Here is a 25,144-nt window from a genome sequence, read left to right on the forward strand (position 1 = left end):
CGATGGAAGCTGAAATTCAATGTTGAAAAATTCTAGATACTGCATCTTGGAGGAGTAAAGCACTCATGCAGCTCGATGGGTTCTAAATAGTTCTTTAATTTAATTTAAAGCACTCAAAGAAAGATGCAGCCTTCATTGGGGACCACACAAGAAAGATACCTGCCTAGTGCACCGAGGCAGTCGAAAAGCAAACAAAATGTTAGGATGTATAAAGAATGGCATAGAAAATAATATTGAGAATATAATTATATAAGTTGGTCTTAAGCCTTCACCTTGAATACTTCATTCACTTCTAATCACTTCACCTCAAAAGAACTTACGATAGAAACATTGAAAGACTTCTAGTTGGAATGAGTAGTAGGGGATAAAAGAAGGCTGTTTAGTTAACAGAGGGGAAAAAAATAATAAAGGTCTTTATTATTGATTGCATCACCTCGCTATTTACATCTTTCCACTGGCTCCCCCATTTCTATTATCTCAGATACAATCTGATATTGTTCATTTTTAAGACTTTCCTGGGTTTTTGCCTATCATAGCATCTTATATATAACTAAGTTGCCAATCCCACCTCCATCAGTGATACCAGCCTCTGCATATCCAACATTATATTAAATAGAACAACAGTTTGTTTTAGAAGAGAGATAGAGCTTAAGAGTATAAGCCAGTCACTATTTACCTATGGTTAGGAAGAAACTTACACTAAGGGCAGGTTATTCTAGTCTAGACTAGACTAGACTAGACTGGACAGAGTGCTAATCTGATCTATATGGCAATTTCTATGTTGTTTGCAGTGCTGTAGCTGTGTTGATCTCAGGATATGAGAGAGACCAGGTAGTTGAGGTACTGTCTTTCATTGGACCAGCTGTTTGTGAAAGAGACAAGTTTTTGAACTACACAGCTCTTCCTCAGTTTTTGTCTTTATCATTTTTCTGTGTGAGTTCATTGGAGAGCACAGTGATTGTCAGATTTTGCCCACATAGTTCTTGTTGGGGCATTTGATGCACTGGATGAGGTGCACTACATGTTGTGATAAGTACAACCCATTCATCTTGAGAGGTGTGTTGAGGGGGTTATTTATCTTCACAGTAGTAAAGATATGTCTGCATGTTTTGCATCTGTTCTGGCAGGGTTTGGTGCTGCTTTAAGTTGTGTCCTGGTCTGTGGGGAACTTGCTTCTGAGGATGAGCTTGGTGAGGTTGGGAGAAGGGGCATTATTTGAAGGCCAGAAGAGGGAGTTCAGGAAAGATTTCTTTCAGGATGGAGCCCTATCAAGCATGGTTTGCAATTGTTGATTTGCATGGGTGCTAGTGTGGGGTGGTACGTTATAACTAGGGATGTGTGGTCAGTGGGATTTATTTTTCAGTGGGTGAAATCAGTCCATGACTATGCTCTCCAATGAACTAACACAGAAAAATGATAAAAGACAACATAAGAACATAAGAACCAAAGGTCCATCCAGCCTAACATCCTGTCCCTGGACAGTGGTCAATGCCAGGTGCTTCAGAGGGAATGAACAGAACAGGTAACCATCAAGTGATCCATCCACTGTCACTCATTTCCAGCTTCTGGGAAACAGAGGCTAGGGATGCCATCGCTGCCCATTCTGGCTAATAGTCATAGATGGACCTATTCTCTGTGAATTAATCTAGGTCTTTTTTGAACCCTGTTATAGTCTAAATCATTCCAGTCAGGGCTTTGTCAAGCTGGGCCTTAAAAACCTCTAAGCATGGAGATTCCACCACCTCCCTAGGTAACCCGTTCCAGTGTTTCACCACCCTCCTAGTGAAATAGTTTTTCCTAATATCCAACCTAAAGCTCCCCCACTGTTGCCGAGCTCTCACCAAATGCAGCAACGCTCTAGCAAACCATTCAATCTGATGGATATCAAAACTGCTAAAGTTAACTTATTATGTGTTCTCAGCCTTGTACAAGGTAATGGTATTTAATTTTAAATTATAAAAATAACTTTTGTATTCCCAGTGGACAGTTACTTTAAACATGAAGGCAAAGATACAAGTACATGTCCCCTCAGATCTTACAATTCTGTAAATTATAACAAAAGACTGCATTTTCAGAAGAAAAAGAAACAGTAGCTGACCTCAGTCAAGTACCAAAAAAAGCCCACCTTATTTGATTACTCAACTAGTCACTGCACTCCACCCATAGTTTTTCCACATTTTGGGTATTTAGAAAGGCTATCCATTGACCACATATCAATCCTTTTATTTTTTCCCCCCTCAGACCCTTAGATATTGCAGTCCATTGCTTAAACTGAGCAGCAAGAATAATAGCTTAGCAATTGCCCTTTATATATATGACATTTTAAAAGGAAACTATCACATTTCTGATGTAGCAGGTATTCAAGTGCTATATAAATGTGTTTTCCTCAGGAATTAATGTTTACTTTGGTTACAGGAAGAAAACGGAATTCTAATAGTACTTAGAAATCAATGTTGGTGTTGTTTATTCCTTTCTTCTTTACACCCCTGCTGGCTTTTCTCTATCAGTAATGTGTGTGTTTGTTTTTTGGGGAAGATGGGTGGAACAGTGAAGAAAAATGCAAATTTAAGGAATATCTGTTTTACTTTGTTTCATCTTCTGGTCACGTACACTGGCATAGTAGGCTAGATTATGTCCTTGTTTTTTTAAAATTTATTAGTGTCTGAAATGCCAAAGATTTTCTTTCTTTTTGTTTGGTCTGAATTTTAGACCAGAATATATGGGTTTATTTTATATTTGTAGAATAGCTGTTATCTTTTTGGGTTCATGATCTAAAGAACCAGTGAGAAGTGACTGGTGAACTAATGATTGGTATTTCATTCATGAAGTTATGTAACTAAAATTTGCATGTACTTAAGCTAAAACCCGTCCAATGATATTTCAAAGCTATTATGTTTCCTCTCTTGTGTATGGTGTCTTAAATGGAGTCATATAATGTTTTCCGTTGGCACTTGCATAACATATTTTAAATTTCGTGAGTTCTCAAACTTTTCTTACGTGTGGTGCTTATGTTTATAAACTAACTTTGTGGAAAGATTGAAAATACTAATAAAGTGAAGATGTTATTTTCATTTTAATCAGTACTTTTTTTCTTTTTTAATTGCAGGGGAATTTGCCTAAATATTCACACAATTCTCTGATGGTTCAAGCCATAAAGACGAACCTAACAGATCCAGATATACATGTGCTCTTCTTTGATGTAGAAGCTCTGATTATTCAGCTACTGACTGAAGAAGCCTCTAGGCCTAATACTGCACTCATTTCCCCAGAGAATTTACAGAAAGCATCTGGCAGTTCTGATAAAGGGGGGTCTTTTCTGGCTGGCAAACGAGCAGCAGTGCTCTTCCAGCAAGTCAAGGAAACGATCAAAGAGAACATAAAAGAACATCTTCTTGATGATGAAGATGAGGATGACGACTCAGTGAGACAGAGAAGGGAAGACAGTGCCCCAGATTATCGCTCCAGCAAATCTAAACCATTAACCCTATTAGAATATAATCTAACCATGGACACAGCAAAGCTTTTTATGTCCTGTCTTCATGCCTGGGGTTTGAATGAAGTTCTAGATGGTGTTTGTCTTGATCGTCTTGGCATGCTTAAACCGCACTGTTCTGTGTCCTTTGGTCTGCTATCTAGAGGAGGCCACATGTCTCTGATGCTTCCAGGATATAACCAGTCCATAGGCAAACCTTCATATGGTAGTGTGGAAGTAGGAAGGCAAATGTCCATTACAGAGGGACTAGGAAGGGGGACATATGGAGTATCACGTGCAGTCACTACTCAGCATCTCCTGTCTATTATCTCTTTGGCAAATACTTTGATGAGTATGACTAATGCAACGTTTATTGGAGACCATATGAAGAAGGGTCCAATCAGGTATGAAAAGGATTCAGTGTATTTACTTATCTTGTAATAACCTGTTTGCCTTTTGATTTCTTTTATTGTAAAACAATATTTTTGTTTTATTTAATTTTTACTCTTTATAGCTTTGTGCTATTGAACACTTATTACAGCCACACTAGATGAACATGATATGGGTATTCATTATGTTATACATTGTTATGGGTTTTTTTACACCAGTGTGACAGCACAGAGAATGGTTGTAAGAGAGTGAGAATTAGGCTCACATATTTTATTTATTGTTTTCTTAATAACTTTTAAATAGTTTATCAAATTCTAAAGAAATTATACTGATGATGTTTCAGTTCTACTTGGTGAGAAATTAGGGTTATCTGTGAATTGCTAATAAGCCTCAATTTTAATAGCAACTAAAGTGTTTTGATGAGATACACTTTTAATGGGACCCTTAAATCAGAATAAATATCTTTTGGAGAATAAGCTTTGAATGTTTTGTCTCATTTTATTTTTAGGCCTCCTAGGCCAGGCACCCCAGAATTGTCTAAAATGAAGGCTCCCCTACCAGCTTCCAGTAGTGCAGCTCAAGGGCAAATTAAACAAGGTAAAATTAAAGCCTGTGAGATAACTGCCATTTTAGCTCTAGACTGAAATGATCTATCTACTCTGTAGTGATGATCACATTGTATTGGTTTCTAGCTGTAAAAAGAAAATACTATGATTTCCATATGAAAATGTGTATGATTGAGATCCATGTGTTTTTTAATCAGTATAATGAAGTGCTGATGTTAACATAGTGTGATCACATGACATTTAACTGTCTGCTTCATACAAACGATGACCAAACTCCACTACTCTCTTCCCCCTCCTTCCCTGACCCTTGTCAGGAACTCCTCTCAAAAGATATTGCTCATGTCTTTGCTGGTCTTGGGAGCGGTAGAGGAAGTTCCTCCAGAACACCGGTGTCAGGGTACATCCTGTTTTCCAAATCCAAAGGAGGGTTAAGACCTATGCTTGACCTCTGCAACCTCAGCAAATATAACAGATACATGAGGGTCCACGTGGTTACCCAATCAGCTACCCTCCCTGCTTTGAGTCAGAATGACTGATTTGCTGCTCTGGACCTGCTCTGGACCTGCTTATTTCCATGTGGCAATTCTCCTGAGCCCCAGAACATTTCTCTAGTTCGTTATAGTGCACTGCCATTTTCAGTACACAGTCCTTCCCTTTGGTCTGTCTTCTGCCCCCTGGGTTTTTACCAAATGTATGGTCGTGGTGATAGTGTACCTCAGGAAAAAGGAAATCCATGTCTTCCCATATTTGGATGACTGATTTCTCAGGGACAGGTCCAGGGAAGAAGTCCTTTTTCACTTACACATTACACTTTACTTACTCAACCATCTGGGTCTCGTCCTAAACACCAGAAAGTCAATCTTGGTTCCTACTCAGAAAATCAAGTTCATTGGGACCCTAATAGACTCTACGAGTTTGAGAGTGTTTCTGCTAACCAGCTTTTTCTGGACAATTTGCTACCTTTGTCTCCGTCTACATTCTCAGCCTTCCATGAAGGTTCACATATGCCTGAGGTTCTTAGGCCATACATCTGCATGCATACAGGAGATTCAATTTGCAAAGGTGCACCTTTGCCCTCTTCGCATGTGGCTCAGGACTGTACCTCCCTTCATTGATCCTGGACTCCTTGCACTGGTGGACAGTTCAAGGGAATGTATCTGAAGGCATTCCCTTCATCTGGTGTTTTCCAATGAGGACTGTTCTCACCAACACCTCCCTGATTGGTTGTGGAGCACATCTGGGGTCGCTGAAAATTCAGGGCCTGTGGTCGGAGTAGGAAGCTCCACTGCATATCAATGTCCTGGAGCTTTGGGCCATCACCAATGCCTGTCTTACTTTCCTAGATCATATAAAGTTCACATACTTCCCGACAATACCACTGTGATATATTGTGTGAACAGGCAAAGAGGAGCACGCTCCAGCATGCTCTGCCAAGAGGCGATCAGGTTGTGTCAATTTTGCATTGATTAGAGTATCTCTCTGATAGTTGATCACTTGCCCAGGGGTACAGAATCATATTGTGGACCATCTCACCAGGAATTTTTCCCTGAATCACGAGTGGTCTCTGAAGTCCAGTGTTCTGTGGGTCATCTTTGCAGCATCGGGTATCCAGTGATCAGCCTGTTTGCCACAAGGAACATGGTTGAGGCAGTGCTGGTTTTCCAACCTTGTGCTGTTGATTCAGCCTCCCATATCCTTTCCTCTCCATCCCAATCTGCTTATACAGAATCATGGTTGCACTCTGCATCCTGTGCTCAGCTCCCAGTATCTCATGGCATGGCTGCTGCGTGTTGGATGAGGAAGAAGAGCAGTGTTCAGTGGCTGTTTGACAAGTTCTGCTCAGTAGTAGAAAACCCTTTACCAGAATGGCCTATTTGGTAAAGTGGACACATTTTCAATGTGGTCATTGGTCTGCAGAGTTCATCCATTGCTGGCTACTATGCCAAAACATCTTGAAGTATTTGCTGCATGTTCAGTCATCAGGCCTTGAGCTTCACTTGTTGAGGGTGCATGTAGCAGCAATCTCAGCCTTTCATCCACCCGTTCATGGAAGATCGGTGTTTTCCAGTGCCACAGCGGTGAGATTCTTAAAAGGAATCCTGTGCCTCCATCTGCCAGTGCAGGAACTGGTTCCCTTATTGGACCTTAACACATTCTTAGCAGCCCCATAGGACTTCTGTTCAGGCCTCTGGCATCCTGCCTCTTTCCTGTCTTATGTCAAAAAACTGCATTCCTCATGGTGATAACATCTGCAAGGAGAGCATGAGTGTTGCTAGTTTTGGAGAACTGCATGTAAGGAGGCTCTGCCATTAAAGACAAAGTGATAATGCAGCCACAGCTGTAATTTGTGTCTAAAGTGGTCTTTCAGTTTCATTTAAACCAGGGAGTACATTTTCCTGTGTTTTTTCCTATGCTCCTTTCATCTCTGGAGGAGCAGCATCTTCACACTTTGGATGTCAGATGATGTCTGGCCTTTTATGTTGACAGGACTAAACCCTTTTGGGCTTCACCTTGTTTGTTTGTGTCATACGCAAACCCTCTGAAGTGACAGGCAGTTTCCTCGCAGAGAATCTCTAAGTGGATAACTTCCTGCATCAAGACTGCATCTGAAACAGGTGAAAGCTCATTCTATGAGGGTACAAACTACATCAGCAGTGTTCTTAAGTGACGTCTCGATATTGGACTTTTGCAGGGTTGCCACATGGTTGTTGATACATACATTTACAAACCATTATGCCATTACTGCAGCATCCAGAGCAGATGCAAACGTTGGGAAGGAGGCCTTGTTTCAACAGACTCCTAGACTCACCTTCTGTGGGCAGCTTGTAAGTCAAGTGGAATACACGGCTGCATCTACTCGAAGAAGAATGAATCGTTACTGACTGTAACTGTGGTTCTTCGAGATGTGATGCAGATGTGTATTCCATTATCCACCATCCGTCCCCTCTGTATCAGAGTCTAGTTTTCTGGGCGTTTGGAGGCAAAGAAATTGGGGGGGGGGGGTGCCACCGCATATAGCCAGGGGAGAGGTTAAGAGCAGGAGGCGTGAGCACTGCCCCTCTACAGGTGCTGTTAGGCAAAATTCTCCTGCTCTGGTGAGCTAGGTGCACACACACCTAAGTGCAATACACGTCTGCATCACATCTTGAAGAATCACAGTTACAGTAAGTAACCATTTCTTTTGCCATTGTGCTGCTCTATTTATAATCTAGCTCAATCAAAAAAGCTGTGGATTTGCTTTACCATTTGGAAAGCTACTAGGCACGAGGGATAATTTGTATTTCTTCTCTAAAAGATGGTATTAAGCTCAGTGGTTTGAGCATTGGCCTGCTAAACCCAGGGTTGTGAGTTCAATCCTTGAGAGGGTCATTTGGGGATTGGTCCTGCTTTGAGCAGAGGGTTGGACGAGATGATCTCCTGAGGTCCCTTCCAACCCTAATAACCTATGATTCTTCTTGAGTGTATTCTCATCTTGGACACACAAAGAGTGGGGCTCTTCTTCGAAGAGGAAATTTGCTAGGCAGCAACATTTGTGAATCTTCATTGTTTTGTTAAACATTAATATTTGCCAGTACTTTCATTAGGTAACAGGAACTTAGCTCAGTTTAGCTTCAGGACTTGGATGCATAAATGCACTCAAAATATGCGTTTGTAGGATCGGGGCCAAAGTTGGGATGAGATAAAAGGTTAATGGAGAACGGGAACTTAATGGCAAAATTATGGTAACAGAAGATCCAGATTAGTTGCCCATTGAGTGTTCTTGGATCAAGATATCTTCCCTTTTTCACCCATTTACTTTCCTTCCTTCTTAAAGAAAGACAATTTTTAAAATTAGGGAGAGCTCAGTAGAGATTGTAAAGAAGTCATACATTTTGTATGAGTGTTATCCTTTTCAGAATAAAAAACCTGTCATTTTTCTTCCAAATGGCAGTCCTAATTATGATGTAAATAACATGTTTAAAGACATCAGTTGGGAACTGAATTATATTAGAATGTAATCTGCAAAAATGAAATTATGCATTGGTGTCAAATCCCTGTATAGCATAGCATGTTCACTTATTTAAATAGTTATTTTCAACTTAAATATTGTAGTGTGTGTTACAAACTTAATTATGCTTATTATTTTCTCCAAAATTAGAGTTTATATATTTGTTCATGGGAAGCTGAATTCTGATTTTCTCCACATTTCTATTTACTATCTTTCAGTTCTAAATGGTATTTGTAGATTAAAGTCAATATTTTCCTATCTCTTTATCCCTGTATGTGGTACTTGTGGGATCTTGTCTTCTCGTTGATTTCTTTTGCAATCTTTTCTTTTTCCTTTTCTTTTTTTTTAAAGATCAATTAGTAGAAGTGAAGTTAGTGCACATTGTGGCATGTTTGATCTCCATCACTTTGAGAATACTAGAGTCCAATGTCATTGGGCTATTTGAGCCAGCCGTTGTAACTTCCAGTTACAGTGATTTGATATCAATAGTGACATTTGGAGGGAGCTAGCCTAAGAAAATGAACAGATACTTTTCCAAGTAAATTGCCTGGCAGTTTATTTTTTATAAAACTCTCTAAACTTTTTATTCTCATAAATCAAATTCAGGGTTTGTTGTTTTACCATATCTAGTACATTTAATTTTTCTTTAGATAAAATAAAAGGTTGGCAATTTATGCTAGTTATCCTTTCAGTTTACACGTGCCATCATGATGCATTCGTGTGGAAATTATGGAAAAAAGTAGTTTTGATGCAGATGTGATAAAAGAAGTTCATTGCATGAAAAGCAAACATACCATTTAGAAGACAATGGTTAATCTATTCAGGAGCCTGAACCTATTGTTGTTCTGCAATGGAATAAAGGACAGGGATTAATTTGAAGATGCTTGTGCATGACATATGGTAATTTCTCTATAGGAAGGAAGTGTCAAATAGTGACCTCTAAATCTTAACATTGACCTCTGCTTGTAGAATGTGTGTGACATAATGTTTGCCTGTCTTTTCATATGATAATTTGAGTCATGGAGCATTAGTGGGACTATAATGTTTATTACTAGTTTTGGACTGCCTTTGCACTAAGAAATTATGCAATTACAAAATGGCTATTTCAAAGCCTGAAGTACTTTAATTTAGCAGTTACAGTTTTGTACAACATTACATTAAAAGTCGCTTCTCTACAGGTGTAGTTATAGTATTAAGTGTATTATGGTACACACTTTGTATGTTCGTGTAGGTTTTCTGCTACAGTTTATTTGTATAGGGCTTTATTTAGTGTAATTTTAAAATGGTTTTAATAGTTTCAGACATTTAAAACTAGAGTAACAACTAAATTGTAGGAAGCTCTCCTTCATTGGCAGAGTGATGGATTAGATGGGATGCCTTGTTAGGAGTATCTGTTTCTAGTTTTTGTAACTAGTAGTAGGAAAAGCAAATCGCTTAGTTTTGGGAATAATCTTTTTAAAGTGTCATATTTGTTTTTTTTTTTTAATTTCACAGATATGATTTGAGTTTTAGCTGCATTTATTTGATGTGCTGTGTAATACTGTGAAATTCATGCTATATTTTAAAACAAATTTGAAATCCCTTAATTTGCAATGAGTCTTGTCTATTCCAAATAAGCAAGTTTATGTTTGTATCTTTGTATTTTCTGCAACTGCATGTCTTTCTGTCACTGATGTTACACTTCTGGTAAAACCTAGAATATTTTTATTTTATAGTTGATGTAGTCACAGTTTGTCTCAGTTTTTTCTTTTTTCATTTTTCAGTAACACTAATCAGTTTTTCAGAAATGTCTATCTTCATTTTCCTCTCTCTTTCTCTTTTTTTTTCTTTTTTTTTCTATTTTTTTCTTTTTTTAAATTTCTTCTTCTTTCCTCTGCAAGTTGCTCCTGCTGTTTCTTCTAGCACTGAAGCTGATCGCTCTGGCCCTGGCCCTGGCCCTGCTCCTACTTTACGTAGCTGTTTCTTAGTAAATGAAGGTATTCTCTCCACATTTTCTATCTACTCGTCATTTACTTACAACTAATGTCGTTATCATTGTTATGACATGACTCTTTAGTCTGCATATTCATTTGTTTTCGGAGAGATGCAAAATGAAACTTGTCGTCTCCAACTTTGATCATTAATACTGCGTAAAAATTTGACGAGGATTAGTTTTAATTCATGCTTCCTGAATTTTGTGTAACTCATGGATTTAAAGTAAACATGATAATTGTTTATAGACATTATTTCCATTTGAAACCTCTCTTATTTAGAGAACAGAATCATTTCAATGTATCTCAGTTAGGGAAGACACATATGCCTTTGAGGTTGACAAACTAGGACTGTGTTGGACTGGGAAGGGCAGCATGTTCCAAAGTTGAAGGACCCTCACACGATAATACCATGCCAGCTGCCCCCTCCCTCCCCCCGGTATCTTGGCTTGTAAGGATTTGATTTTTATCAGTAAACGTTGATAAATGTCGATTTCACTGAACACTCATAAAAGATGAAAAAAATTCCATCAGTGATGATTAAAATGTACAGATAAGCAAAGTAAGTAAAACGCTCCTTGAGAACTTGAGTTTGATTTAAGGCTATTTACTTTGTATATTTTGATATAGTATGTTAACAATTTGTGTTTTAACAATTATAAAACTTTCATCTTTTTTTGAATCTCAAAATCTATTGTCATTAAATTGTCTGACCCCTCCCCCACATACGTTCGCACAACTGTGAAAATTTAAAATGAAAAAAAAAAAAAAGCTTAAAACCTGTAATTTTGAACAACTGTGAAGATGTAAATAAAAATAAAAGGATGCTTAAAATAAACAAATTAGGACTGTCAATTAATCACAGTTAACTCACACGATTAAAAACATTAATCGCGATAAATCACACTGCTAAATAATAGATTGCCAATAGAAATTTATTAAATATTTTTAGATTCTTTTCTACATTTTCCAATACATTGATTTATATTATAACACAGAATACGAAGTGTACAGTGCTCATTTTATATTATTATTTTTATTACAAATATTTGCAATGTAAAGTGATAAACAAAAGAAATAGTATTTTTCAATTCACCTTATACAAGTACTGTAATGCAAACTCTTTATCATGAAAGTGTAACTTACAAATGTAGAATATTTTTGTTACATAGCTTCACTCAAAAACAAAACACTAAAACTTTAGAGCCTACAAATCCACTCAGCCCTACTTCTTCTTCAGCCAAATTTGTTTACATTTAGGGGAGATAATACTGCCTCCTTCTAACCTAAAATGTCACCTGAAAGTGAGAACAGGCGTTCGCATGGCACTTTTGTAGCCAGCGTTGCAAGGTATTTACATGCCAGATATGCTAAATATTCATATGCCCCTTCATGCTTCAGCCACCATTCCAGAGGACATGCTTCCATGCTGATGATGCTCGTTTTGAAAAGAAAAAAAAAAGTATTAATTAAATTTGTGACTGAACTCCTTGGGGGAGAATTGTGTGTTTACTGTTTTGTTTTACTCGCATTCTGCCATATACTTCATGTTATAGCTGTCTCAGATGATGATCAAGCATGTTGTTCATTTTAAGAACACTGTCACTGCAGCTTTGACAAAACGCAAAGATGGTACCAGTGTGAGATTTCTAAAGCTAGCTACACACTTAACCCAAGGTTTAAGAATTTGAATTGTCATCCAAAATCTGAGAGCAACGAGGTGTGGAACATGCTTTCAGAAGTCTTAAAAGAGCAACACTCAGATGCAGAAACTACAGAATCCAAACTACCAAAAAAGAAAATCAACCTTCTGCTGGTGGCATCTGACTCAGATAATGAAAATAAACATGCATTGGTCCACTCTGCTTTGGATTGTTATCGAGCAGAACCCGTCATCAGCATGGATGCACATCTTCTAGAATGGTGGTTGAAGCATGCAAAGGACATATGAATCTTTAATGCATCTGGTATGTAAATATCTTGCGACGCCGGCTACAACAGTGCCCTGCAAACGCCTGTTCTCACTTTCGGGTGACATTTTAAACAAGAACTGGGCAGCATTATCACCTGCAAATGTAAGCAAACTTGTTTGTCTGAGCATTAGCTGAAGTAGGACTTAGTGGACTTGCAGGCTCAAAAGTTTTACATTGTTTTATTTTTGAATACAGATTTTTTTGTACATAATTCTACGTTTGTAAGTTCAACTTTCATGATAAAGAGATTGCACTCTTTATCATGATAAAGAGATTGCACTACAGTAATTGTATTAAGTGAATTGAAAAATACTATTCTTCTTCAAGTGCTTGCTCATATCCATTCCAGTTAGGTGTGTGCGCGCCGCGTGCATGTTCGTTGGAAGGTTTTTACCCTAGCAACACTCGGTGGGTTGGCTGGGCGCCCCCTGGAGTGGCGCTACTATGGCGCCGGATATATACCCCTGCCGACCCAGCCACCCTTCAGTTCCTTCTTACCGCCCATGTCGGTCGTTGGAACAGTGGAGCGCGGCTTAGCTGACCTCCACTTCCCTAGCTACTCGTAGTTCTCGTTCGTTATCGTGTATATAGTTATATAGTTATAATCCTTTTATATATATATATAGAGAGAGAGAGTTATACTTTTTTTTTCTTTACTAGCATAGTTAGTTTAGTAATAGTTAGCGGGGTTCGGGGAGTAGCCCCTTCCCCGGTGCCGGAGCCCATGCCCGACTCACCGGGTTTCAAACTGGGCTCGGCCTGCCACAAGCCGATGCCAACAGGAGATCCGCACGACTCCTGTTTGAAGCGCCTCTGGGAATTGCACTTGACAGCTAAGTGCACCATTTTCAAGGGTTTTAAGCCAAGAACAAAAAGGAGCGGGACTTTCACTTACCCCTCCGCCTTCGGCACCGAGCTCTGGTCACTCGGTGGGCAGAAGCGCCTCCTCGGCACCAGACCACGCCGGTACTGCCAAGGCCTCTCGGCACCGGCCGTCACCGGCACCGATGTCGACTCAGCACCGCTCCCTCTCTCCGAGGTCGAGAAAGCCTAAGACGACTCCTGCTTCCATGCCAACTGCTCTGCAGCCAGAGAGCTCGTCTAAGTCGGATCGCCCGGCACCGACACCTGCAGAGGCACCGATGACATCGGCACTGTCGATTCCGGTCCCGCGGGGCCGCCGAATCCAGTGCCTGACAGCTCCCCGGCACACGCTGTGGTTGAGCTCCCTGCTCCTGCTGCTTCCATGCCAACTGCACCGCAGCCAGAGAGCTCGTCTAAGTCGGATCACCCGGCACTGACACCTGCCGAGGCACCGACGACGTCGGCACCGTCGATCCCAGTTCCACGAGAGCCGTTGAATCCGGTGCCTGACAGCTACCCGGTATGCACTGTGGTTGAGCTTACTGTTCCCTCCACGCCGAGACATTCCCAACGGCGAGGGGTCTCATTGCCAAGCGGCACCGTTCATGATCACGGTCCCGCAGACACTCCAGGTCTTGTCGGCACTCTTGCTCCCGATGCCACTTGCAGTCCTGGTGCTGTTCTCCTCCTCGGTACCGGTCGCACGTGCTGCACCGGTCGGTATCCCGTTTGCCGACCCGCTAGTCTCGGCACGGTTCCAACTCCCGGCACCGCTACAGGCACCGTGACTCCCGTAGCTGCTCCCGACCTCGAGATCTTGGTCGACCTCCCGGCACTGCTCTGGCCGCAGGTCCGGATCTCGTTCCAGGTACTGGTACGCCGTGCGAATTGGGCAAGGTCTGATAAAGACAGAGACTCTGCCCATGGCTTTTCAGCACCTCCATGGCCATCCAGACACACATCAGTGTCATCCCGCATGGACAGCTCTTATGCTCAGGACCGCGATTCTGATGTGCCCACCAACAACCTGAAAGCCCATCAGGACCTCCTAAGGAGGGTAGCACTCAATATGGACCTCCAGATGGAGGCGGTCCCGGAGGTAGAGGACCTGGTAGTGGACATTCTATCGCTGGATGCCCCGCTAGAGGGGCCCTACCCGTTTATTCGGACCATCCAGGCGAATGCCAGTACTATATGGCAGTCTCCAGCCTCTATCCCTCCTGCGGCCAGGGGAGTCGAGCGTAAATATATGGTGCCCTCTAAAGGGTACAACTACTTGTATCTCCATCCTCCTCCTTGCTCACTAGTCGTTCAGTCCGTTAAGGAGAGGGAACGGCATGGCTAGCAGGCACCAGCCCCGAAATCGAAGGAGACTAGGTGAATGAACCTACTTGGCCGCAAGGTGTACTCTGCAGGGGCCTTACAGCTCTGGATGGCAAATCAACAAGCCTTGCTTAGCCGCTATAATTATAACACCTGGGTGGTGGTGGGTACGTTTATGGAGCTTCTCCCTCAAGACTCCCGCCAAGAGTTCGCTGCCCTCTTGGAGGAAGGGAAAAAGGTGGCCAGAACTTCCCTCCAGGTCTCGTTGGATGCAGCAGACTCAGCAGCCAGGACTTTGGCCTCGGGTGTTGCCATGAGGCACATCTCATGGCTTCAGGTTTCAAACCTCCCACCGGAGCTGCAGTATACCATTCAGGACTTACCATTTGATGGTAAAGGCCTCTTCGCGGCAAAGACTGCCCCAGGCTGCAAAGCCTGAAGGTCAACAGGGTCCTAATGCGCTCTCTCGGCGTGCATACGTTGGTGACCAAACGCAGGCCTTTCCGTCTCCAGCCACACCGCCGTACTCTGTGCCTAGCCAGAGACAGCACTTTGGCAGGCGGCGCAGCCGAGGTGGTCGCAGACGATCGTCAGGACCCTAAGAGGGCCAAGATCAAGGTCCCTCGCAACCACCACCGGGACCAAAGACGAACTTCCGAAGGTGCGCCCGAGGTCGGCGTACCAGTTACAGGCCAGGATCCCACTCGTACTTCCTCCTGGCGGGGTCCCAGTTAACTTCAGATTGCTGGGTCCTACGAACGCTGGAGTATGGGTACCACCTCCAATTTGTTCCAACCCTGTCCCTCTTCAGGGATCCGTCTCACGAGCAATTCCTCTTACAAGAGGTGCAGACGCCGATGGACAACAGGGGCAAGGGGTTTTGCTTCCGTTATTCCCTAATCCCCAAGTCGAACGGAGGTTTCAGACCTATCCTAGACCTGCGAGGACCCAACAAGTTTATGATAAGGTTGAAGTTCCGCATGATATCCCTGGGAACCATTATCCAGTCCTTGGATCCTGGAGACTGGTATGCCGCCCTCGATATGAAGGACGCGTACTTTCACATCGCCATCTTCCCTCCACACAGGAGATACCTTCGCTTTCTAGCCAACCGTCAGTACTTCCAGTTTACAGTCCTGCTGTTTGGCCTTTCTGCAGCCCCACTGTTATTGACCAAGTGTATGACCGTAGTCGCCGCCCACCTCCGCCGACGTCGGATATGCGTTTTTCCGTATCTGGATGATTGGCTTATCTGAGGAGACTCCGAGACACAAATCACTCAGCATGTGGGCATCGTCAAGGACCTATTCACACGTCTGGGCCTGATGATCACTATAGAAAAATCCACTCTGGTTCCCACACAGAGGTTAGACTTCATAGGAGCTATCCTGGACTCCGATCTAGCCAGAGCCTGCTTACCGCAGCTGCGGTTTCAGGCGATGGCAACATTCATCGGAGGTCTGCAGACTTTCCCAACGACCTCAGCTCGCACTTGTCTCGGTCTTCTGGGTCCCATGGATGCCTGCAAGTTTGTAACCAAACACGCCAGGCTCCGCCTCCATCCTCTCCAAGTTTGGCTCAACTCGGTGTACCGCCCGGACAGGGACCCAATGGTCACAATAGTCACCATTCCCTTGAGCACCCTAGGTTCCCTAGAATGGTACCTAACTCCCTCCCTGGTGTGGGCAGGGATGCCGTTCCATCTGCCCCAGCCCTCAATGTCCCTGACAACGGACGCGTCATCTCTCAGCTGGGTGCTCACCTCGGTCACCTTCGAGCTTAAGGCCTTTGGTCTTCTCAGGAGCTCGCATTCCACATAAATGTCCAAAAATGAGAGCAGTCCGCCTGGTGTGCCAGGGGTTCCAGCAGCAGCTGTGAGGCCATGGTGTCTCAGTGTTTACAGCCAACACAACGGCCATGTGCTACATAAACAACCAGGGAGGGACATAGTCTTCCTCCTTTTGTCAGGAAGCCATCCATCTCTAGGACTTTTGCATAGCCCACTTGATAAATCTGGTAGTGTCCTTTCTCCCAGGCGTTCGGAACACCTTGGCGCATTGACTCAGCCGGTCTTTCCTGTCTCACAAGTGGTCAATCTGCCCCGATGTAATGCATTCTGTTTTCCAGAAGTGGGGATTTTTTCCCCACATAGACCTGTTCACTTACAGCGAGAACAGGACATGCCAGATGTTCTGCACCTTCCAAGGTCTCTCCCTGAGATCGATCTCGGACGCTTTCCTGATGCCGTGGAAGAGCCAACTCCTTTATGCCTTCCCACCGTTCCCACTGATTCATAGGGTCCTGCTGAAACTCCGCAGGGGCAGAGCGCGCATCGTTATGATCATCCAGGCAGCACTGATACACTACGTTGCTCGACCTGTCGATAGCCAACCCAATTACACTGCCACTCCTCCCAGACCTCATAACTCAGGATCACGGCAGGCTTCGCCACCCAGACCTGCAGTCTCTTCACCTCATGGTGTGGCTGCTGCGTGGCTAAACCAGGGTAGCAGGAAGCCTTCCACCTGGTCAACGTACCTGTCCGAGTGGAAGCGTTTCTCCTACAGGTGCGAAACACTTGATCTTACTCCTACTGAGGTCTCCATCCTCTCTATTTTGGACTACCCCTGGCCTAAAACAGCAGGGCCTAGCGGTATCATCGCTGAGGGTACACTTGGCAGCCATCTCTACCTTCCACTCAGGCTAAGGTGGACGTTCCGTGTTCTCACACTCCATGGTTTCGAGGTTCCTCAAGGGCTTGGAGTGCTTATACCCTCAACCTAGTTTTAACCAGACCCTCAACCCACCCAGCCCCAACCTGGGACCTCAACCTAGTTTTAACCAGACTTATGTCTCCCCCTTTCGAGCCGTTAGCTACCTGCTCGCTGCTATACCTGTCTTGGAAGACAGCTTTCCTTGTAGCCATTACATCGGCCAGGCGAGTCTCCAAGCTCAGGGCTTTTACGGTGGTTCCGCCGTACACTATGTTCCACAAAGACAAGGTGCAGTAACGACCACACCTGGCTTTCCTCCCTAAGGTGGTTTCAGCCTTTCATGTTAACCACACTCAGCGCAATGGGGGCAACAAAATTGCACTCCCTGGATGTCCGTAGACCGCTCGCATTTTATATTGAGCGGACAAAACCATTTCGTAAACCCCCCCAACTCTCTGTTGCGATAGCAGACCGAAGGATAGGCCTACCCGTTTCCTCTGAGGATCTCATCTCGGGTGATGGCGTGCATCCGCACTTGTTATGATTTGTCTCATATTTCCCCAAGCCATATCACCGTGCCTTCTACCAGGGCTCAGGCTTCATCTGCCGCCTTACTGGCTCGTGTACCTACCCACAAGATCTGTCGCGCAGCTCCATGGTCCTCAGTCCATACCTTTGCTTCGCATTATGCTCTGGTTCAACAGTCAAGAGATGCTGCAGCGTCTGGCTCAGCATTTTTACATTCTGCCACATTTCACTCCGACCCCACCGCCTATGTAAGGCTTGGGAATCACCTAACTGGAATGGATATGAGCAGGCACTCGAAGAAGAAAAGACGGTTACTCACCTTTGTAACTGTTGTTCTTCGAGATGTGTTGCTCATATCCATTCCAAACCCACCCTCCTTCCCCACTGTCAGAGTAGCCAGCAAGAAGGAACTGAAGGGTGGCTGAGTCGGCAGGGATATATATCCGGCGCCATAGTGGCGCTACTCCAGGGGGCGCCCAGCCGACCCACCGAGTGTTGCTAGGGTAAAAATCTTCCTACGAACGTGCACATGGCACGCACACACACCTAACTGGAATGGATATGAGCAACACATCTCGAAGAACAACAGTTACAAAGGTGAGTAACCGTCTTTTTCTTTTGTTTTTTACAGTGCAAATATCTGTAATTAAAATAATATAAAGTGAGTACTGTACACTTTGTATTTTGTGTTGTAATTGAAATCAATATGTTTGAAAATGTAGAAAACATTCAAAAATCTTTAAATAAATGATATTCTATTAACAACAGCCGGATTAATCACAATCAATTTTTTTAATTGCTTGACAGCCCTAAGACAAATACTTTCCATTGAAATTATTAATAAATATAAATTGAATTTGCCACACCTACATATATAAATGGAGCTCCAGTTCAGGCACCTTGGATGGCCACAACTATGGGAACATATGCATTTTGCATTCTGGAGCCATGAAACCATTTAAAATTTTTTTTTTAAATATCTTTAGTATTATGTTTAACAGATTAGTTTCTCTGTTGTGGATGTAATTTCTGTTTTACAGTTTGCAATGACAGGAATATCAAATTCATAGTAAAGATTCTTGAGAATAACTGTTAGTATGAGTATTTTGTCATTTCTTAAACTTGAGTACTGCCAATGTTCTTTTCTGTAGGAAAGCTTGACATTATTTTTGTATGTTTTTTGATGGTACCTATGAATGAAGGAAAGACCTTTCCATAGTTAATGAAGGTATTGTGATGCCTTCCATGCACAAATCATTTTTAGAGTTTACAAAAAAATAAAAATAACTAAAATAAATCAAACTTGGCATCGATCAAAACCTTGATCAAGAAATTCACTTTTCATAGTGGACTCCTGAGTCCCTGGAAAGCCGCACTGACTTTTAGTACCCACTGAGTCAGTTAAGAGAGAGGGTCTTTTTTCTGCAATTCAAGAAATTTTACTTGGAATAAGTTATAAACATTCTAAAATACCATATTGTACAAGGTGGATATGCTTATTTTTACTGACTTTTTAAAAAAAACATAGAAGGTATGATGCTTCAGTGTGTTATGGTATGAATATATGTCTGAAGCGTTACATGTTGAAATAAGGATTTAAATGAACAGGTCAAGCTTTCATACAAATATTGAATTGTATATTCTATTTTCACATGCTGTAGGTCACTTTAAACTAGCACCTTTTCTATTTGTTATTTAAAATAATACTTTAAAAAACTAAAATTAAATTAAGTACAAAAACGAAAACAATGTGCAGTATTACTGCTGACACTTTACTTGCTTAATGACTGTAATCTGGACATGTTGCACTTGAATATTAAGGCATTAACTCCATATAAAGTAATGCAAATTATAATGTATATACGAGCCAGCTGAGTTACACTTCCTTTGAATTTCTTGGGTGGTGCTTTTTAAAATCTCAACTTCAATGTTGAATGAATTCATGGATTTTGTTTTTTTGTTCTATGTATAATCCCTGATTCAGTAATGAACTTACGCACTTTAAGTCTCAAAGCATGTTTTAAATACTTTGTTGAGTGAAGACCGCAATGTAGATTATGACTGAGACCCTGATTCTCAGTGTGCACTGAGACACAGGCAGATAGACCCCAGTGTAAGTCAGTGAGGTTCTGCACATGTGTAGGGATCTGACCAGTTAGTTTTCTTTGCAGGATCTGAGCCTTAGAGAGCCAATTCAATTTGTTTGGTTGGTACATATGTGCTGTGGAGGCTTGATCCAATGTCCACTGGAAAGTATGGAAAGATGGCCCAGAGCCCATGGAAATTGATGGGCAAGTTCTATTTACGGTTACAGCTTAGGTTCCCATGACAGAGGGGAAAAGAATTCTGTTCTGCTTCAGATGACGATGACAAACAGATGTCCATGTTTTTAGCTGACACGCAGCCCTCTTTTGATCTCAACAAAGATTCTTTTAACTGCTGTTTAAATATACCTCATATCTGTAGTAGTAACTCATCTGTTTGGTTTGTCTTCTTTGTTTTTTTTGAACCTTGATTTTTGTGACTTCTTGCTACTATGTAACATTTTGTGAGTTGTTGCAATTGACAAACTTGTCTGAATTTAGCTTAGAAGAGAGATTTAGCTGTGTATTTGGTTTTTTGTGGCAACAGGAATATTATTCTTTATGTAAAAATATCTGCCTTACAGGAAAAAGTATTGCATATTATTTACTAAGACACTGATCTTGTCAGTGAGAGATCTGTCTGCATCCAGAGTAGTTTCCTCACTGTTCCCTAAGAAGCAATTTAGCCTTAGGGAAAAAGTGCATGTCCTAAGCCGTGGCCAGAGTAAATCCAAAAATATTTTGAATACATTTAAAGAAAATGCATTTATTTTATCCTTTCGTTTTTAAAATTGCCTATGTGTTTTTATGCCTGTTTTTAACATATTTTAACAGGATGGAGTCAATTAGCCGCTATGCATTGTGTTATGCTTCCTGACCTGTTGGGTTTGGAGAAATTTAGACCTCCTCTTCTTGAGATGCTAGCTCGCAGGTGGCAGGATCGATGCTTGGAGGTAATATTAAGTTGCAAATTGCAAAACAAAGGGTTCTGCATATGACAAAGAATTTAGGTTCTAAAAAAAATTGTAAGCTGCAAAATTGGATAATGGTTAATATATTTTTAAATAGCAGGTCATCTTTTAAACAGATACCTGGCCTCTCTATATTTTAAACCAGTATTTTGGATTTAAATAGGGAGCTAGAACTGTAGAACTTTATTAAGAGAAATATGAATCTGTGGTTTATCTAACTGGCCACTGGATGTCATCATTGTTCCACTAAAATACCTGTAAGTAATTTTATTTGGCAGTCGAAAACCCCCTTTCCCTAATCTACAGACCATTTTAACAAATTCATTTGGAGTAGCTGAATTCCAAGCAGTTTATAAGTCTTCTCTTTTATTTAATAAAATAAGTGAAATAAAATGAAATAAAACAATGAGATAACTGACTCAGTGGATATGGAGAAAGCTTTTGATACAGTCTCCCACAGTATTCTTGCCAGCAAGTTAAAAAAGTATGGGCTGGATGATTGGACTATAAGGTGGATAGAAAGCTGGCTAGATTGTTGGGCTCAACGGGTAGTGATCAGCGTTCGATATCTGATTGGCAGAGTGCCCCAGGGGTCTGTCCTGTGGCTGGTTTTGTTCACTGTCTTCATTAATGATCTGGATGATGGAATGGTTTGCACCCTCAGCATGTTTGCAGATGACACTAAGCTGGAGGGTGAGGTAGATGTGGTGGAAGGTAAGGATAGGGTACAGAGTGACCTAGATAAATTGGAAGATTGTGCCAAAAGAAATCTGATGAGGTTCAACAAGGACAAGTGTGGAGTCCTGTACTTAGGATGGAAGAATCCCATGCACGGCTACAAGCTGGGGACCGACTGGCTAAGCGTCAGTTCTGCAGAAAAGGATCTGGGGATTACAGTGGACAAGAAGCTGAAAAAGAGTCAACAGTATGCCCTTGTTACCAAGGAGGCTAATGGCATATTGGGCTGCATTAGTAGGAGCATTGCCAGCACATCGAGGGAAGTGATTATTCTCCTCTATTCAGCATTGGTGAGACCACATCTTTAGTATTGTGTCCAGTTTTGGGCCCCCCACTACAGATGTGGACAAATTGGAGAAAGTCCAGTGGAGAGCAACAAAAATTATTAGGGGACTGGGGCACATGATTTATGAGGAGAGGCTGAGGGAATTGGGCTTATTTAGTCTGCAGAAGAGCAGAGTGAAGGGGCGGGGATTTGATAGCAACCTTCAACTACCTGAAGAGGAGTTCCAGAGAGGATGGAGCTAGGCTGTCTCAGTGGTAGCAGATGACAGAACAAGGAGTAAATGGTCTCAAGCTGCAGGGGGGGAGGTCTAGGTTGGATATTAGGAAAAACTATTTCACTAGAAGGGTTGTGAAGCACTGGAATGGATTACCTATCAAGGTGGTGAAATCTCCATTGTCAGAGGTTTTTTAAGGCCCGCTTGACGAAGCCCTGGTTGGGATGATTTAGTTGGTGTTGGTCCTGCTTTGAGCAGGGGGTTCGACCAGATGACCTCCTGAAGTCTTTTCCAATCCTAATCTTCTATGATTCTAAGTGAATGCACTCTTCAATGTGTCAAGAAGTCAATGAAAGCTAAAAAACTATTAACATTTGTTTAATTTTTTTTTCATTTAGTTATGGAAATGGACGTAGAATTTAGCTCTATGTAACTGTCAGAGATGATTTTTTTCATTATGTCCCAGAGACCTAAAAACAGTATTTAGGTTCAGGGAGGACATATTCACTGCACCCTATCTTTGTCTGTTTCAAAATGAAACATACTACAATTTCATATATATTATGTTTAATTTTCTGGTTGGTTTATAAACATTCCTTTGACATTTTAACATCTGTATTTTTTCTTAATTTCTGAATAACCTACAATGACGAACAGGAAACATAAATGTACTGTATATATTTGAAATATATTTTATCCATTCAGATCTAGAATTTTCTGGAATCTGCTTAAAATCTCATTAAGGACAAAGTTTTCAACTCGATTTCTATTAAGAGGCTGCAAAGTTATTATAATTTTTGGAATACATTTACAATAGTCTGAAAATGGATTGGCACCACCTATGCTGTTTGGGGGGAGCGGGGGCCGCAGGGATGTTAATTGTGCAGCTTTAAAAGAAAGGAATGAAGAACAGAGGTGTAGAATTTAAGCAGTCTCCTAGTTTAATTGGTATATGCTTTGTGTTATCTGCCTGAAGTATACTTTGTACAAAAGCACTGGTAGATTTGTATATTTCTGAGTAGTTGTCCTATTACTAGATATTATATAACATGTTCGTGTTCCCAGAAAGCACAATCACTTTAAAAGATAACTGCAATTTTCCTCAGCCGCAAAGTTTGGTAGCTAGAACACTTGAGTTAGCTGTCAGGTGTAGACCCTGCTCTGTCAGTGACTTCTTCTTTGACCTTGGGCAAGTGCCTTAACTTCTGTGTCTCAGATACCCCATATGTAAATGTATGTGCTGATGCTTACTTTTATTAAATGCTTTGACATCTGTGAATGGAAATTTTGCCATTTACATTTAAAATAATATTTTGTATTTGTTGATTTTATAGTATTTTTTTCTTTAACATGTCCAGCTGTCCAGATTATATACTAAATGGGCAAAAAGCATATTTAAACTTAACGACTTTTTAAAAAATGTGGTTTTTTGACTTTTTTTCAAACTTTGTTGAAGTTGGAAAAGTATTTTGGGAAAGTATAGAAGAGAATTCTATAGAATTCTTTCTAGGTAGTTCTAGAAAGTCCCAAATTAATTTTCCTTAAACATCTTTCACAGAAAAGAAGGTCTAATTTCTTAGATCTGTTGCTAAGTATCCAAATATCACGCTCTATAAATTCAGGACTTAGTTGTGAGCTCCCTTGTATTCTCCCTTCCCTAACTTGGCCTCCTTATATTGCTGATCTTTTCATTGGCAGGGAAAAGTAGCTACTGTGGGGCTTTATTCCTCTTCCTCTGGAAGGCAAGGTGCAGTTAAAGCAGCTATATGGCTTGCGCAGCATACCTTCCCAACCTCAGCCCCAGCTAGGGGAAGCAGGGACCGAACTGTAACTTGGTGACATAAGTATGTGATGCCTGAGTTGGGTTTTGTAAATATATCTTTTTAGCTTAGCTCTGCTGTTTGTATTGTAAGAATGTAATGGCTGGATAACTTTCCCATTACCTTTTTAAAATATTTGTAAATCTCATTTGAGAGATGACCTTGTATGATATTCTGGTTTACTTTATAGGTAAGGGAAGCTGCCCAGGCCTTGCTGTTAGCAGAACTGAGAAGAATTGAACAGGCAGGGCGGAAAGAAACAATTGATGCTTGGGCTCCATATTTACCACAATATATGGACAGTATTATATCACGTGAGTACTCTCTATTTATCCTGAAACTAATTTGGTTAAAATATATGACTAAGGAAAGTGTATCAACAACAAATATGAATACTGGTACAAACCAGAGGAAAGCGGTTTTGTTTGTAATATCTGTTATTTAATGAAATCCCAGAATTTAGGTTATTAGCTGTCTGGGTAATCAAACGTTTCTCTTTCTGAATGATCAGCATCACAATCACAGATTTGTGCTATAAATATTGTCCTGTTAAATTCTGTGATGTTTTGTGTGTGTTTCTCTGTAAAGAAGAAGGAGGAAAAAAGAGAGCATACTACTTCAATGGTCATTTGTTTAAAAAAGCAATAGTTTATTTAGGAAAAGCAGCACTAAAATTTCTTGAACAAAACCTCTCTCTGTATTTATTTACAAGTAGTTTAATATCAAATGTTGTTAGAAAAAAGGTAAACTAGAGCTAGAGCTGTTGTCTCCTAAATGCTCACGGGCATATACTGTATGTGTCTGAAATACCTGTGCAAGGTTGGTCTGGTCCAGTTCACGTTTGGGGAATGGCTAGTGTTACATTTATATCAATATTTATCCTATGAAATTTCCAAGTGAATTCATTGTTGTAAGACTGGAAGGAAAACCAAATACTAATCCTTCATTTTTTCCCCCCGCCTGAGTAAAGTTCAGACAGTTTGTGCTGCCAAGGACATGGTTAACTAGATCACCTTGCTGCAATTCAACAGAGTAGGGCTGAATTTAAAAGAAAATATGAAAAATTAGTTATAAGAATGGGAGAGATTTCTCTGATGGTAATTGGATATGTGTTTGTGAGCTGAACAACAGAAGGCTTTGTAACTTCCTCGTTATTTAAATTCAGCTTTTCCATAAATCTGTCCAGTAAATGTAGTTATTTCTGCTCCTCTTCTTATGCTATCTTTGAATTAATGGCTGGAGC

General features: G+C 41.3%; 2 protein-coding genes across 8 annotated transcripts in view; one reads left to right on the forward strand and one right to left on the reverse strand.

The window, feature by feature from the left end:
• The window catches only part of WDR7 (WD repeat domain 7), a 367,588-nt gene that overhangs the window by 89,826 nt on the left and 252,618 nt on the right, over positions 1–25,144 (forward strand). For 6 of the 7 annotated variants that reach the window (XR_007773255.1, XM_050944630.1, XM_050944633.1 and 3 more), the window contains exons 15-19: positions 3,107–3,876; positions 4,371–4,459; positions 10,297–10,392; positions 20,707–20,825; positions 24,092–24,215. Coding sequence is in view for 6 of the 7 variants with exons in the window: in XM_050944630.1 (XP_050800587.1) it covers positions 3,107–3,876; positions 4,371–4,459; positions 10,297–10,392; positions 20,707–20,825; positions 24,092–24,215 (1,198 nt within the window). In the remaining variant the exon portion in view is untranslated. The remainder of the gene's footprint in view (positions 1–3,106; positions 3,877–4,370; positions 4,460–10,296; positions 10,393–20,706; positions 20,826–24,091; positions 24,216–25,144) is intronic. The other variant, XM_050944631.1, reaches the window with a different exon arrangement.
• The window catches only part of LOC127046995 (uncharacterized), a 441,735-nt gene continuing 424,213 nt past the window's right edge, over positions 7,623–25,144 (reverse strand). Inside the window, exon 2 of the mRNA XM_050944782.1 lies at positions 7,623–7,636. The gene's annotated coding sequence lies outside the window, so the exon portion shown is untranslated. The remainder of the gene's footprint in view (positions 7,637–25,144) is intronic.

This window comes from Gopherus flavomarginatus, chromosome 3, assembly GCF_025201925.1.
Source record: "Gopherus flavomarginatus isolate rGopFla2 chromosome 3, rGopFla2.mat.asm, whole genome shotgun sequence".
NCBI classification, from domain to species: Eukaryota; Metazoa; Chordata; order Testudines; family Testudinidae; genus Gopherus; species Gopherus flavomarginatus.